Below are 16,442 nucleotides of genomic sequence, written 5' to 3' on the forward strand. Positions count from 1 at the left end.
CGGGCCGCCGTCCCGCGCCCGTCCCCTTCCAGGGGTCAGGCTGAGCCTGGGGGGGGGGGGGGGGGGGGCGACTCTCAGACTCCTCCTGCCCACGCCCCCTATGATAGACAGACAGCCTGTCCCTCCAATGTTCCTTGAAGTTTCAAAATGAACTCAGGGTCAGGATTAAAGGCGGAATGACTAACATATTGATCCGTTTCCTCCGAGCCCACGCGCCCCCATCCTCTGGCTGTAAGTGGCTGCACAGGTGTAAGAGTTAACATCAGAAATCCTGGGACTCGCCGCTGTTTGGAAGTTAGAAAATGGGGCTTCGGGCTTGGTTTGGTGACTGACTCCCTCTCTTCGTGCGCGACTTAATTTTTTCACCTGGAAAACGTGATTCACATCTTTTTCTTTTTTCTGCTTCAATCAGCCCTGAAGGGTAATTGGAAAGAACATCTTGTATCTTATTTTTATAAAACTAGACATGAAACATAACGGGGAAGCTGACATATAAACATATGTACCTACTTACTTACCGAAAATTATATGTTTACTAAATGAAACGTGAAAAAGGAGATCTAATTCATGGATTTAATAAATTAATACACTACTCGTTTCTTTCCTGCTCATAGTGATTCCGGAGGGTAAGCGTTTTCCCATCCTGACAGGAGGAAATTGAGGATCAGGAAGCTGATACATTTAACTCAACCTGTCACTCACTTAGAAAGGGCCAGAGCCACGGTCAGACCCAGGTCTGCCTGAATCTAAAGCTCGTGTTCTTTTAATGTTCTTCACATACATTTAAATTATTAAGTTTACAAACAATTTTTCAAAAGCGATTCTATTTCATAGAATAAAGCAATACTACTGCCATATCTGGAAAATTATTCTAACATTTTTAAAATCACCATGTCAATACAAAACGCTATTCTATATATAGCCCTTTCCATTGTTAGTGGGAACTTCATTATTAACGACTCTTCACAAACGAAAATCCAAAGTGAAACCCCGAGGACTGTGATGCAACCTTTTTTTTCCCCCCAATTCATTTCAAAGAGGAAAACAAAGAGATGGCATTGCTCCAACACCGTCCCTGCCTGCGTCACCCTCAGCAGCGTTCAGCACGTGTGACAGTGGAGGTTGTACAGGCAGCTTTCTACCCGGAGAGCAGGGTATTAATGTAGTCTGCTGTCCTTCCCAGAGGCAGTGGCATGAAGAGTCACTATTTCACACAGCAGTCCATCTTGCAGGGAGCTGGAGTCGTTCCAGCGCCCTGCGGGTCCCCAGGGACACTGGGTCTTCGCTTGACTAGTTGAGGAGAGAGGCCAGCACTTGTATCAGTAGGAACCTGCAAGCCAGTCTTGGCCTGTTGCTTCGGGCTGCACAGACTTTCTCTCCGGGGTCCCCTGTGTGTGTGGTCCTGGCTCTCATCAAGCAGGGCCTGGCGTTGCAGGAAGGACTCCCAGCACAGGGCACCCCCAATGATTGTAAGGGGCATTGCTGAATGCCCACCGCCTTTCCTTTCTAATGTAGCTGCGAGCCAAAATGCACACTCTTGCATTACAATTAGGTTGCATTGGTCAGACTCTGTTGAAGGTATATAGGCTTGGGCTAAATCATGGGATAGTCAAGTCGCCAAAGGAAGAGGGAAAAAAAAAAGCTTCATTACAAAGTGCCATTTATTTGAAGGGGACAGACACAGTCTGCAGCATGCTGGATAGTAGGAATGAATGAACGAGAAAGAACCGTGTTCATCCTTTCTTTATCACTTCTCCCTCTGTTCAGATCCTGGGCTTCCCCGGGGTGATACCAACAGGGTGGAGCTCACAGTCGCTAATTTTTAATGCATGGATCTTCCATAGACCAAGTCGTTGCCTTCTGAGCTTAAAGTGTCTTTGAATAGTGAGAGGAATGAGGAAGTAAGATGGTTGCTGTTCATTTTTGTGTTTATTAAGTGATCAAATCTTTATCGAGCACCAATCAGGCATGATGCTCAGTGTCCTGAGGGTAAGGGGCAGCCTCTTCCTTCAAGATTGGAAGCTGGGTGGGTGGACATTGATGTGTAAAGAGGCGGTGATAATTAGGAGTGATAACTTTTGTGCTCACGATGTGGTAGAAACACAGTAACTATAAGGCAGTTACTGTAGAGTTCTTACCATCATATTTCCAAAGATTTCTAAGAGTTAGGTTAATTTGCTTAATCCATTAGACAATATGTTCTAGTTTCATCTTATTTCTGATTTCATCTTATTTTTTTCTTCATTCCCTCATATTCATGATATCCCTTTGAGACCATGAGCAATTGTGATGGTCACATGTCGTGTGGGGAGTGTTTAAGAACCTTCCAGATCAGTACTTTCCAAACTGCAGGTGTCAATCCACTAGGGGGTTATGAATCAGTTTAATGAGCTGTGAACAGCACCTCTATAAGAAATAGGACAGAATAGGGTGTCCTGTACATAAGCAGGGTAGGTATTGTTCTGGATGCTTTTGTTTCGGTTGTACACTTAGTGTGTGCTGTGCAAAATGTCTCTCTTACTGTGGCTCATGGTCAAAAAAGTTTAGAAGCCCCTATTCTGTGTGATAAAGAGATAACGTGATAAGAGGTAAATAAAGGAGACCCGATCAGAAACCAAAAGATCCACATTCTAAACTCAACTTTGCTGCCCTGAGAGCTTAAGAAAATCATTTCACCTCTCTGATCATCAGCTGCTTCAGCTGTCCGACAGGCAAACAGGTATTACCAAAGCTATCTTAGGACAGTAATGCAGATGAAGTGTAACCATGAGTAGAAAGGGTTTATAGGTCCTAAAACCCCATGCACTGGAATGTGGCAACATTGTAATAGACATTTTAGGACCCTTAAACCAAGGGGGAGCCAGCATCCCCTGTATGTGATTATGAAGCAATGATCCTCATCTCCCTCCTGGTTATGGGAGCTATTTATCTCCTCTCCCACTCCCTCCCCCCGACACACACCTCTCACCTCTTACACTGATCCATGTTCCACTTACGTCAAGAGGGAGAACTGGAGATGGGCTGCCTAGACAAGGCAATGTCTCTTCTTGTCAGCAGCAAGGAAGAAACATTGTTGATAATAACTACGTGTGCATATTTAGTTACAGTTTACCAAATGCTTTGAAATGCAGCATTTCATTTAATCATCACAAAAATCCTTGGCATGTTCATATCCCCGTTTTGCAGAAGAGGCTCACCGAGGTTATGTGAATTGCCCAAGGTTGTGTAGCTTATAATGTGGCTGAGATAAGATCAGCTTTGCTGAAATAGCAAAGAGGAGACTCTTGAGGCAAATTAATTCTAAGAATCCACATTTCCCTCTGCCCACAGAGGAGAATCACATGGAAAGGAAATAATCAGACACAGCTACAGCCAGCATTACACGGCAGGGCGGGAGAGGGGTGCAGAGGTTTCAGAAAGAAATGGAGGGCGGAGGCAGGAACCCCAGGCTGGCTGCTGGTGGGCCGCCCGCCTGCATGAAGCACCCACGGCTCTTAAGAGGACCTTGAGCTAGGTGGGTGGAAACGCGAGAAGGGGAAATGAAAGGCTTCCTTCTCCGACCCTGGCGATCAGCCAGCCAGCTGCATCAAGCCCACTTCCAGCAGAATTTTCCCTCTGGGATTTCAGACAGACTGACAGTCCTTACAGGCTCAGAGAAAACCCTGGCAGCGTGAGCCGGACTAGGACTCCGGGAAGGTGCAGTTCCTGTCGTGACCACAAGGTGATGCAGTGACCCTAAATACAGCCGCTCCAGGCGTCTGGGAGAAAACAGATTCTGTGGAAGGCCAAGAGGTAACCATCCCTTCCAGAAGACCTCCAGAAAATCAAGAAGCGCTGATAACTAATTATTAATGTGCTTCTTTCTGTGTCAGATTCCTGATTCCGTCAACTTCCAGATTTGTCCATTCCTGAACAGGATAAAACCGTTCAGACTCTGGAATTAGCACCCCATCTCTGGTCCTTATGTCACCTTCAGCAAGTCACTTGACCTCTCTGAGCCTCAGTTTCCTCATCTGTAAAATGTGGATAATGAGAGCACCCCGTGGATGGGGTTGTTGTGAGAGTATTTGAGCAATAAATGCTGGCTGCTAATATTTTGCTTTTCTTTTTACCCGTTGAAAACTGACCGAATGGAAATTTGAGAAGCGGGGTGTGAAGGGCTGTTTCCCTCCATCCTCTGTCCTCACCCTCCATGGACCGTGTCAGTGCCGCTGCAGCTCAGGATGCTCTGGGCCCCTCAGCCACCTTGGGCTTATTTGCAGTTAATGGGAGAGGTCAGCCTGCGGATCATGAGAGGGCAGTAATGACAGTGGCAGAATCGGGGGCCATCCAAAGACCCCCATCTAGGACTGCAGCAGCAACTCATAGGCAATCACGAAATTCCAGCCTTCATCATTTTCATTTACTTCCCAGGTGTCTTGACCGTAAACCGTTTACCTGCGAACTAGGGAGAATCTCAAGGCAGAGAAGAAAGTGCGGAGTTAGCATAAGGTGCTTCGAGAAGAGTCACACAGTAGTAAACAATGAATTCATCATTTGCTCCACTCTGGGTTTTCCATCTTTCAGGACCGAAAAGCAGTGAATCACTTTAAATTGTGAATGACTGTTCTGAAAAGAAAACAAACCCGTAAAGCCCTCACGAATGAGCGCGTTGCCAGTCTCTCGGCTGACTGAATTCCTAACCCACTAATTTTGAGCAGAGAATGCCTTCTGCAAAACTGATGCTCCAGAAATAGACCCGTCTGGGAGCAGTGCTGGGGAGGGCGGCGCCGAGAAACGCAGCTCAGGGCCACCCCATACGGATGGCCCAATGATGACACGGCATCGCCAACCAGAGCAGGGGAAGCGCTTGGCCCCAGAGAGGATCAGGGTAAGGAACAGAAGGATCTGGGCAATTTCCTGACAGGGTCTTAGAATAATCTGCCAGGCAGTAAAAAGGATTCGGAGCATTGGAGCTCAAATGACTTCAGAAATCGCCTCGCCCAGACTCGACCTTTCCAAGTCAGAGGACCGCGTGATCATGTCTGGAAATGGATGGATGTCCTCAGAGACGCGATGCACATTGAGAACCCACTGATTGAGAAAATACATAACGACCAGGGATTTTTATTAATTCAGCGATGCTTTTGTGGTGGTTGTGGAAATCACTTTGCATCAGCTTTTTAGAGGTGTGATTTGCACACAGTGAAATGAATCCACTTGAAGCATAGAGTTCAGTGAGTTTAGACTGATTTCTCCACCAGAGTAACCACTGCTGTGATCAAGGCCAGCTCCCTGTGCCCCTCGAAGTCCAACGCCCCCGCCCCCATGGCAAACGGGCAAGCACTATCTGACTCTGTCACTGTGGGTTAATTTTGCATGTTGCAGAGCTTCCAGCAAATAGAACCATACAGCGTACACTTTTTGTTGTGCCAAATACCCAGTGTTGGCAAATTGCTGGTGGGAATGCAAGGTGGTGCAACCACTTTGTAAAACAGTTTGGCAGTTTCTTGTAAAGTTAAATATACACTTAGGATATTGCCCGGCAATTCTACTCATACATATTTACCTAAGAGATAAGAGAACGTGTGTCGACAAAAAGAGCGGTGGACACACGTTTATAGCAATTTTATTCCTTACCATCCCAAACTGGAAAGAACCCACATGTCCGTAAGTAGGGCAATGGATAAACACATGGTGGTACATTCATCCAATGCAATCCTACCCCAAAGAGGGAAGAAACTACAGATACACAAAACAGCGGGTGAAGCTCAGAAACAGTACGCTCAGGTAAAGAAGCAAGACACAAAAGAATACATTCTGCGTTCTTCCTTTTACAAAACTCTTCTTGTTATTTTCTTTATCACCACAGCATCTATAGACAGTGCAGACCGGTGGGAGATGTTTAATCTATGCTTGGGGTACATTTGAATTCACCCATCACTTTGCATTAACCTCAAACACCTCGCAGATACAAAACTATTCATCTTGTTCAGTCCCCATTTTACAAATAAAGAAATAAAGCCCCAAAGTGGAGCCCCTCCTAGCTTCTAGGCAGTTGCTGATTTTTTAAAGACATCTGTTCACCTCTCAGTCTTGTGGAGCCTGCTGAGGGTCCGAGTGGACCTCTTGATCCTAAAAGAGCCATCGGAGCCTCCGCCTTGCAGTGTGGGTTCCTCCCGCATGAGGCAGGCTGAGGAAGTGTGGGTGATGCAGCCAATGACCTGTGCAGAATCATTGCACTCTCTCCTTCCTGCAAGGACGTTGGTCCTCTCTAGGCAAGCTTGGATGTGTGAGCATCTACCCCACCCCACCTGTCCACAACACACCCGTACACATGTATGCACACCCCCCAATCGCTATGTAAAACACACCTGAGGATCTTCTCGGTTGCCTTGGAAAAGGGAACTTGGTGTTAACCCCATGTCCCCTCTCGATTCTGGCTTTAGTTGGACTTATCCCTGGGCATGTTATGTGATACTTCAAAATCCAGCTATGTCTCCACTCTTGGAACTGAAGGTGACCTTCAGCAGCATCTTGTCAGTCCTGTGTATCGACTGGTTCTGTGCAAAAACAGAAGCTACTCCATGTATTCCAAGGACAAAACAATTCAAAAACAGGGACGAGGCTTGCATTGGGAAGCCGTGGCCAGTGATTTCAGCCTGGAGCCCCCGAGCAGCTGGTGTCGCACACGGTCTGGAGGCTGCTGCAAAGGTGAGGAATCTCCAGGAAGCTCTCTCCAACCACTGGAGCCCGCAGCACCAAAGCCGGTGATTTTCAAGAGCTGGCCTGGAAGCTGCTGCAAATCCCCCGTGGGCATACGGGAGAGTCCACGAGTCTGTTCGTAGCACAGCTCCTGGGGTGGCTGTGAGTGTTAAAGAGGGCAGATGTGTGGAAGACCCTAGCACATCTTGGTTCCCAAGCAACTGTGACCTCCGTCTCCTTCGGACACTCCAGCTTTGGGAACTTCCGTCAGAGCTGCAAGGAGAACCAGGCTCGAGTCACAGATGGGCACGTTCAGATCTGGCCGCCGCGACTCTGCCAGCTGCTGTGCTTGGTTTGGCTTCCTTGGGCGAGCTTGGACCCATGTGGCCATCCGGGCGTTGTTTATTGAGCTATTTTCCCCTGTTCTCCTCTTCCCATGGCTTGCTTTCCTTCAGTGGAACAGCGAGTCGTCAGTTTGTAGATAAAGCACTGGACGTAGTTAGGGGACCATTTAAGGGACCTCATGGTTGACCCAAGGACACCCTTCGCCTGTGTGGCGAGAAGCCACTTCATTTCATTAAAGTTGAGAAAGTCCTGCTGGTAGACTCCATTCTCCCAAATTAGTCAGGCAAGTAATATAGGGCGACTTCCATTTTTCAAGAAATAACTTTTTAAAATTGAAAGTAGGGTAAGTTTTACATTTGGACATTAATGTAAAAATAAGATGCCCCTCCCCAATATTTCCACCATGCAGCATACATTTTTATTTGCATTACGCATCCCCCCTCAAAAAAAAAAAAGATAATGTTCATATTCTCTTATAACCTGCTTTCCCCTGTATGGGTCAATTTCTGGCAGGAAGTAGGTGGCGTGCTCAAGTGGGGTGATTGAGAAGAGTTTGACAAAGGGGTTCTTTGCAAAGGTGCAGACGGAGTTCGAGGACTCAGAAGGGGGTCATGCGGTACCCTGGGGGCTGACAACATTACCACCCCTAAGCAGAAGAGACAAGTAAGAGAGGGGTTTTCAGAACCCATAGATTTACCAAAACACTGGAAATACCAACAGAAGTGGTAGCTTTTTGGAGGAAAAATGTCATCTCTGCCCACCTGTGGCCAGGCAGGAAGGAAGCTGAGGGAATCCATACCCTCCTGCCTTCAGTCTCTCCTCCTGCCTCCTGGCCTCCTGTGAGTGCCGCCCATTGGCCAAACCCAACTGGAAACCAGCAGGAGGCAAGGATGACCTTTGATGCGCACAGGTCAGCCTCCAGGGCACAGAGCAGAGTGGAGAAGGGAGCTTATGAACCTGCAGGGGCAAACTGGGAGTGTCAGCAATTCCCTTACGGCGCTGGGAACTTGTTTTTTCACATGAAAGCAGCTTTTCTTGCAACTCCATTTTTTAAGGTTCTTTAATATTTAGTTATACGGAATTAATTTAACCAATCTCCTATTCTCAACCTTGAGATTATTTCTAATTTTTCGCTAGTCTAAAAATCAGTGTGATGAATGTCTTTATACATCTATCTTTGTAGACACTTTGATTTTCTTAGGATAGATCCCTAAAAGTTGAATTGGGTCAAGATTATAGGCATTTCCAAAGCTTTTAATCTATAGCGACCCCAAATTTAGAGATGGCAAATATCTGTGCAGGAGTAAATTCTTTTCCTTTTTTTTTTTTGCTGAGGAAGATTTGCCCTGAGCTAACATCTGTTATCTTTCTTCCTCTTTTTTGTCTGTGAGCCACCACCACAGCATGGCCGCTGATGGGGTGTAAGTCCGTGCCCAGGAACTAAACTTGGGCCACCGAAGCAGAGCACGCTGAACTTAACCACTAGGCCACCGGGACTGGGCCATGAGTAAATTCTGAGGGCAGAGCTCTGGCAGGTTAGGATAAAATGGGAGAATAAATGTGAGGTGTGTCATTCAAAGGAAATGCCAAAAAAAAAGAGGAAGAGGAGAGAGCAGAGCTTTCCCTCTGTGAAGGGGTTGGGGGACTGCCCCCTCCCCAAACTCAGTTTACGGTCTCCCCACTATATGTCATTATGGTTCCGAGTCTGCATTTGCTACCACCTCCCGAATCAACAGGAACTTTCTCTAACTGTACGTCTAGGGTATAAAACCGCATAAAGGTCTTCCTGTTGCTTATGCTAAGGACCTGAGTTGTTATAAATTAGTCATTTTTCCTGCAGCAGATGTTCTGTTTTTTTCTGGTGAACTTAGACCTTCCTTAAGTAGCTCTCAGTTCAGGGTGTGTAAGTTTGGAAGAAAAAGTACTATATAGAGTGAGGAGAAAGCCTTCCATAAGCCTGTGTTCCCCACCTGGGGCCTCACCATAGACCTCCACTGAGAAGTTAATTTACAGCCAGGTAAGATAATCAAGTGCTGGTCATGCTAGCGAATCTTCTCAAATGCTACAGAACGATAATCTTTTTGACAAACATTCTTTGAACTTAGATTGTGTACTAAGTAATTCCAAAGTGCTTCCATAAAGTCAGTCATCTCAAATGTGGCTCATTGCTGTGGGCCCCAAAACTCGACCCTCCCAAGAGTCCACACAACAGACACTTACTGATATGTGATGTCAGGCGCTGGCGCAGAGTGTTGGCCAAGAAGCCATGCTTCCTACGCTCAGGGAGCTTACTGTGATGAACGCTATTTCGTCTATCCCCGACATGCCTCTTGGAGACCCAGCAAAAGGAAAAAGCAAGGAGGCAGCAAAGCTGGTCATTTTTCCTCAGATCCGTTACCTAATTTTCCACGGGCCACAGATTTCTTTGGAGCCCTTAGCAGGGGCCCGAAAAGATATGGGTGTAATTGAGGAGATGATACTTAAACAGCTGCAACTGGTGGTTATCCTAATTCCACGGGATTTAGAGAGGACGTTGGTCAGTGTCATTGTATTTTTCGGGTTTGATACCTGTATTTCAACTATTTCCTCCTAACTAAGGAAAGGAGTTATACTGATGACATGTATTTGCTATCATCAGTACCAAGCTTTACCACTTATCAACTTAAAAAACAAATGCTTGACATACTATTGCAAGGACTAGGAACAGCATTCTTATAAATAATACCTATTATGGTGCAAAAATACCACTGTGATTACCATTTCTTAAAATAATCAGCACTTTGAGCCTTTAAAAAATTCCTAAGATCTAGAAGGAATTTGGCTCAATAAGTCATGTAATACTATTATATTAATTATGAAAGCCTTTATCAAACTGACTGATGGGGAGGAACCATCCGGTGACACTGTTAAGTCTCATTCCCTTGTGGATGCTCGTTTTCCCCCGTGAATATGGAAATATCCTCTGCCTTGCCTGGTCCTGTCTCACTCTCTCAGGCAACTCTTGCGTCCTTCTCTGGTCTCCTCACAGCTTGCACACAGCCTCCCCTCTTTGCCCTTAGCTTTGACCTCGCTTCCTGGCGCACTGAAAAAGCAGAAAGCATTCAGACAGGCATGCCATTTTTTAAATCAGCAAACTACCTGCATCTCCATCCACCATTTGGCTTCCCTTCTCCTGCGGTGGAGAGCTGGCCTGCTCTCACCCAGGGCAGCCCTTCTACCTGTGCTGTTACTTGAGGTGCTGATGCTGATCTCCTCTGGCCTTCCTCTGCAGGACCTCTCCCTGCGTTATCCCTCACATCTCCGCTACCGCTGTCAGTTTCTTCTTGTATTCGCACTCATTCCTATCAGCATAGCCGCTCGCTTTAGTATCACTCATCTTCACAAACTCTCCCTTGACTGCTCATGCATCAGCCAAATTTCTTGAAAAAGTTGGCACTTATTCTCTCCACTTCTTTAAATCCCACTTTCTCTCCAACCATGGTGATCTGACTTCCATCCCCACTATTCTGTGACACTGCTCCTGTCTGGGACACTGAGAATCCATGGGACCAAATGCATGGGACACCGCCCAGTCCTCGTTCAGTGCAGCTGGTCACATCTTCCTTCTTGGAACGCTTTCTTCTGTTTGTGCTGGTGATACCGCACCGTCATGATTGCTTCTCTCTCTCTCTCTCTCTGACTGCTCCTTCTCGATCTCAGATGTGAAATACTGGATGCTGCCGTGTCCTGGGCCATCGAATCATCTCTGGCTGCACCTTTCCCTACATGATTTCATCCTAAGTTTTAAGTAGTCCTTCAGCTCCTGACTTCACATTTATGTCTCTAGCTCTGACTTTCCCTAAGTTACAGACTCATATATCCAGTGCCCCACTTTCCCCCTTCCCCGATCTATAATACGTGTCTCAAAATCAACGTTTGCAAGACAGAACCGCAATTCACCCAGCTATCGAAGTCATCTTTAACACCATCCCTTTCAACATTCCTCATATTCAACCCAACAGCAACTTCTGTTGGGTCTGCCTCCGACGTGTATCTTGAGTGTGTCTCCTTTTCTCCATCCTTCCTGCCCAAACCTTCTTCCAGGCTACCATCTTCTCTGACCTGCAGTAACATAACGCTGATGACATTGCTCTCTCCCCACAATGGAGTGATATATTTTTTTTAAAACCCAAATGATATAACGTCACTCCTCTGCTTAAACCCCTTCAGCGGCTTCTCTTTTATTTTAGAATAAAATCCGAACTCCTTACCTTCGCCTAGAAGGCTCTGTATGACCTGGCCCTGCCTTCCTCTCCACCTTTTCTCCAACAGATCGCTCCCTCTCATTTCCCTCCAAACACATATCCTTCCTGGCCCCCAGGATGTCAAGCTCCTCCCCTTCTTCAGGCCTTTGCATGAACTCTTCCCTGTGCCGTGAATACTCCAACTCTTAGCATGGCTGGCTCCTTCTCCAACCTTCAGCTCCCAGCTCAGAAGTCACCTACCAGAGGCCTCTTCACACCTAAAGCAGCCCCACCCGCTCCTCCAGCAGCCTTTCCATATCTGAAACGACCCTCGTTTGCTACCATTTCTGTCTCTCCCCCGCTAGAACGTAAGGTTCCTAGAGGGTAGCTTCTTTTCCTTTTTTTGCTCTCTATCCCCAGCACCTGGACTCTTCCTTGCTAAATAGCTGTTTAGTTCAATGTATGAAGGAATACCATCAGCAAAGAGGTTTGGAATTAATCAAAAAGTGGTGTCATCTATCATGGCTGCATTTGCAGACAGATATTTGGACTCTCATTTACCTGTAATTTGAGTTTGAGTCATTAATTTCTTTAAGTGGAACATATTTTCTAATAATGTAGCTTCATCATTTGAAAAATGGGCAGAAAGCATTCATAGTGTGAGGATTTTTTCACTAATACTATTAAGTTGTTATGGGCTTTGAATAAAAAAATACCAAGCAGATAGATCCCTTTCTGCGAACCTTGGGGGCTGGCGGTGGGATTGGAACTCCCGCTTCGGCTCATCTTACATCCCATGTGTTTAGATCAGTGGCCCAAGGAGATCAGGGAGACTGAAATTTGTGAACTGTCTCCTTAGAATAAACACGGACTCATCAGGATTTTGTACCTTAAAGGCTCCTAATTCTGTCTTTGCTTCTCAGCTTCCTTCACGTCCCGTAACAGTTTCAGCTCCTGTAACAGTTTCAGCTCCTGCTCCCTGTAGCTGCAGCTCCTGGAGTTCAGTACCGCACGTTGCTGTGGGGAGCATCACCAAGCTGTGGCGACACCCAGGGGTGGCGGCAGGAATGGCTGGCTTGCTGTGCCGTGCGTGCTGGCCGCAGAGCCTCTGGGGTACAGCGGACCCCTGGGCTCCTTCTGCTGTCACTAATCTGCTCTAACAGAGGCAGCCATGCTCTGCTGTGCTTTCTCCTCCTCTTGCCATACTGAAAGTGACCATTCCCCAACACACAGGATACTCCTCAGTTCTGGAAGTCTCCAAGTACCTTTTCAATTAAAAAGCCTAGAGAAGGGGCCGGCCCAGTGGTGCAGCGGTTAGGTGCACATGTTCCACTTCGGCGGCCCGGGTTCGCCAGTTTGGATCCCAGGTGCAGACATGGCACAGCTTGTCAAGCCATGCTGTGGTAGGCGTCCCACATATGAAGCAGAGGAAGATGGGCATGGATGTTAACTCGGGGCCAGTCTTCCTCAGCAAAAAAGAGGAGGATTGGCAGCAGATGTTAGCTCAGGGCTAATCTTCCTCCAAACAAAAAAAAGCCTAGAGAAGGTCTTTGTTGGGGTTGGCTGTCTGGATCAGGATGCTAATCCCATCAGTAATAGCCATATGAGTCATCTACTAAATGTGTAAACGATTGCTTCATAGAACCGGGCATGTGATGGTGGGAGCCACAAGGACTTGATGGCAGAAATCCTACTAGACTTGTAAGCAAAGCGACGTCAGTTTCATCAGTTCGGGGACAGTGTCGCCACTGCTGTGTTTATTGGTCAGGATCGGCTTACTGTCCAGAACCCATTTCCAAACTGAAGTGGCTTAACAACACGCAGGTTTATTTATTTCTTATGTCACAATCCAGTCAGGTGGCTCTCTGCTCCACACAGTCCTCCAGGGACCCAGGCTCCTTCCTCCTAACGCAGGAGGTCTGAACCTGGACCCTCCAGATCCCCAACGGGGTGGACAGAATTCAGGGGTCTGTGCACTTAGACGGGGGAAAAAGTCAATCTTCATTGTCATTAACCTCTTAACTATAATTTAGCATTTCCTACAATTATGATCGAAAGCATCGAACCACAATAATATGAGTGCCACCTGTGACTTTACTACCATGGGAAATCATAGATATTTTTGTATCACATTACAATTTTAGCAGATATCATGCAATATCATTTGTGCTTAACACTGCTTTGAAATTATGGTAGTTATTAGACTCACTTCCAGATCTTGTTATTTAATGTGTTAATTAAAGAGTACATATATTACCATATCACAAAATATTTTTAACATTTTGGTAACTGTATTTCATTACACTTGCTTTTCTTTGTAATTCTATGTATTTTATTTTAAACGTTAAGAAGCATTATTCCCTGAAGGGGTCCCTAGGTTTCGTGAGACTGCCAAAAGGGTTCATGGCAAACAAAAGATCGAGAAGCTCTGATCTAGTGGTCCTGCTGCCCCCTGAGTCCTCGAGTGTCCTCTGCATCTAGACAGCAGAGCGAGCTGGGGTGGTGTTGGGAAATAGTTTAGTGATAAGTCTTAGAAGGGACATCTGTCACTTCTGCCTGCATCCCATTGGTCCTAATTAGTCACATGACCCCACCTGACCACACGGAAGGCTGGGAAATTCGGTCTAGCTGTGTGCCCAGGAGGACAAGGAGACGGGGCTTGGTGAGCACATGGAAGTGATTGTCACCACGCCCATGGGAACAGTCAGCAAAGAGACAGCGTCCCAATGACAAGGGCTCTCCCTGGAGAAAAGCTATTGCCTGTCAGATTCACAACGGGAAGTCTAATCATGATGATAATAACAATAATAATAATACCACAATAGCTGCCCTTGGTTGAATGATCCCTCCTGTCGGGGTTGTGTTAAAGGATTCACTCTCATGACTTCATTTGACCCTCGTAATAACCCTGTGAGATAGGTACTATTCTTGTTCCTCCTTGATAAATAAGGGAACTGCAGACTTGAGAAAGTAAGTCCAGAATCTGTGTTCTCAATCACTGTGCTGGACTGTTTTTGGAAAACACTGAGACCCTTATAGAAGAAGGTGGGACTGCGTCCTGGTGGAGGGTGGTTCCTGGAGCCAGACTCCTGGATTCGTATCCCAGCTTTGCAGGAAGCTGGTTCATCCACTGGGCGCGTTTTACTGAGCTGTCTATGCATCTGTAAAATGGAAATAATCGTATCCATTTTTTAGGATTAAATGACATAAACTCTTAGAACAGCACCTGGCACATGTAAGTGCTCTGTGAATGTTACTTCCTTAATGGCTAAGTGACGCTGTGACCACCTCGATGGAAGTGAACTAAGTGCTCCAGCAGAACTCAGTTTCATGAGGGATGCAGGGGAATGTGAGATGACCAAGACCCTCCGCAGCTGGGGGGTTTCCTAGAACAATGTGCTGAGTTATAGTCGAGAAAATGGGAAGCCCTTACTTTTCTAATGAAGGAAAAAATGTGTGGGGCGACAGAAAGACAATGTCGATGGGCTAGTTTTCATTCTAAGGTAACCTCCTCTCGCCTTTGTAGAATTCCATGAAGGTGATGTTCAAATGCCTCTGGAAGAACTGTGGCAAGGTGCTGGGCACTGCAGCGGGAATCCAGAAACACATCCGGACCATCCATCTTGGGTAAGGCAGCCCTCCCCTCAGAGCTCGGTGGCGTCCCCATCAGTTCATTCCAAGGCTACCTGCTCTCGGACATTACACACCACACTGTGCCTTCAAGGTCCTGAGCACCAGAATGGAGACTGGGTGTGCCTGGCCTTCCTGATCACTGTGGAGATGGCCACTGCAGACAGTGTGGGCCAACATGGCGCGGTGGAAAGCACGTGGATTGAACGTTGTAAACTCTCCCCAATTTACTTACTAAGTGATGTTAGACAAGTCACTGTGCTGAGCCTCTGGGCCCTCTGCCAGTGAGGCTACTGATACCATCAGCCCTGCAGGCTCATGTGTGAGGGTCAAAAGTAAAATGTGAGAGTGATTTGTAAGATATAAAGCACCAGGGTAGGGTAGGACCCCCTGAAATTGTCTTTGAAATTAATGTGCGTTTTTTCGCAATGGAGAGTATTCGTGACTTTGAGCCTCAAAGGCATGGACAGCCCAACAAGGCTTTAAGAACCACCGTGTTGATCAGTGCTGCTGTTGCTGTTCTCAGGATGCTGGATGACCTGGCTCCATCATTTTCTGCTGTTCAAATAAGCCCTTTATTTGTACAATCTACTCTTTCCCTTGTGTTCTATAAAAACCTTTCTAAGAAAAGATAGTCAAAGCTTTGGGAGCCTCAGTGATTAGGGACCACACCGGGGGACAGGGGTGGTTCAGCAGTCTTGTCCTGTAGTCTCTGGGTCTTTCTCCTCCAGAGATCTGGGACTTAGAAGGGACCTTGAGAGGCTGTAAGGCATAAGGAGTGCGCATACGGCAGATCTGAAGTCATGACCAGGGCCCCGGATGCTGGACACAGAGGTGGCCTTCCAACAAGATGAGTGTTGAGAAATAAACAGTATAGTCACTTTGCCCAGCAAGGGATCAGTTTAGGAAATGCGTCTTCCTTAAGAAGTGATGTAAAAAGAAAATGACAATGCTGGGGTGATTTTGCTCATCTGTGCCGGCGGGCGCCTTCCATGACTGGAGAACAGCGAGGATCTGGCTCCCTAACCCATAGGGCTGATGTTTGGAGACGGAGCCAGACCCTTCCAGAGCATGGCACCAAGCGCTGTGGGTGTGACCCAGCAAGGTCCGCCTTCATCCTCCAAGAAACCCCACTCTGGAACCACGCTGGGCAGACTGCCTCATTCTTGCTCCTGAAGCTTCAGGCAAGGAAATCCTGCCCACCTCCCCTCAAACCTCATCGTCAGGACAACTCCCCTTATAAATAGCTCAGAGTTATTTAAAGGCTTAGAAAGAACTTCCCGAAGCTATAATCAGGAAGTAGGACATTTGTTTTAAAGTCCGTCTGCCTGGAAAATTGAATGCTGTCCCACCCCTCGCAGAAGCACATGAAGCCATGTATACATATTTATAGACTCTAAGTGGCATCACATGACTTTCCCTTGAGCTCCCGGGGTGCTCTCGTGGTGGGTGCCATTCAAAATGCAGCCACGCGTTTGCCTCCGCAGGAGTCCCTGTTCACGCTGTACTCCTCACGTTGCCCCGGTGAATTCCGACTCAGTGCCTGCCAGCCACTGCGCA

General features: G+C 46.9%; 1 protein-coding gene and 1 long non-coding RNA gene across 3 annotated transcripts in view; one reads left to right on the forward strand and one right to left on the reverse strand.

The window, feature by feature from the left end:
* The window catches only part of ZNF704 (zinc finger protein 704), a 202,659-nt gene that overhangs the window by 170,833 nt on the left and 15,384 nt on the right, over positions 1-16,442 (forward strand). For both annotated transcript variants that reach the window (XM_070481001.1, XM_044780319.2), the window contains exon 5: positions 14,779-14,879. In XM_070481001.1, the coding sequence (XP_070337102.1) occupies positions 14,779-14,879 (101 nt within the window). The remainder of the gene's footprint in view (positions 1-14,778; positions 14,880-16,442) is intronic.
* The window catches only part of LOC139039875 (uncharacterized), a 139,419-nt gene that overhangs the window by 80,404 nt on the left and 42,573 nt on the right, over positions 1-16,442 (reverse strand). The window lies entirely within an intron of this gene.

Source organism: Equus asinus, chromosome 12 (genome assembly GCF_041296235.1).
Source record: "Equus asinus isolate D_3611 breed Donkey chromosome 12, EquAss-T2T_v2, whole genome shotgun sequence".
In the NCBI taxonomy this organism is placed as follows: Eukaryota; Metazoa; Chordata; class Mammalia; order Perissodactyla; family Equidae; genus Equus; species Equus asinus.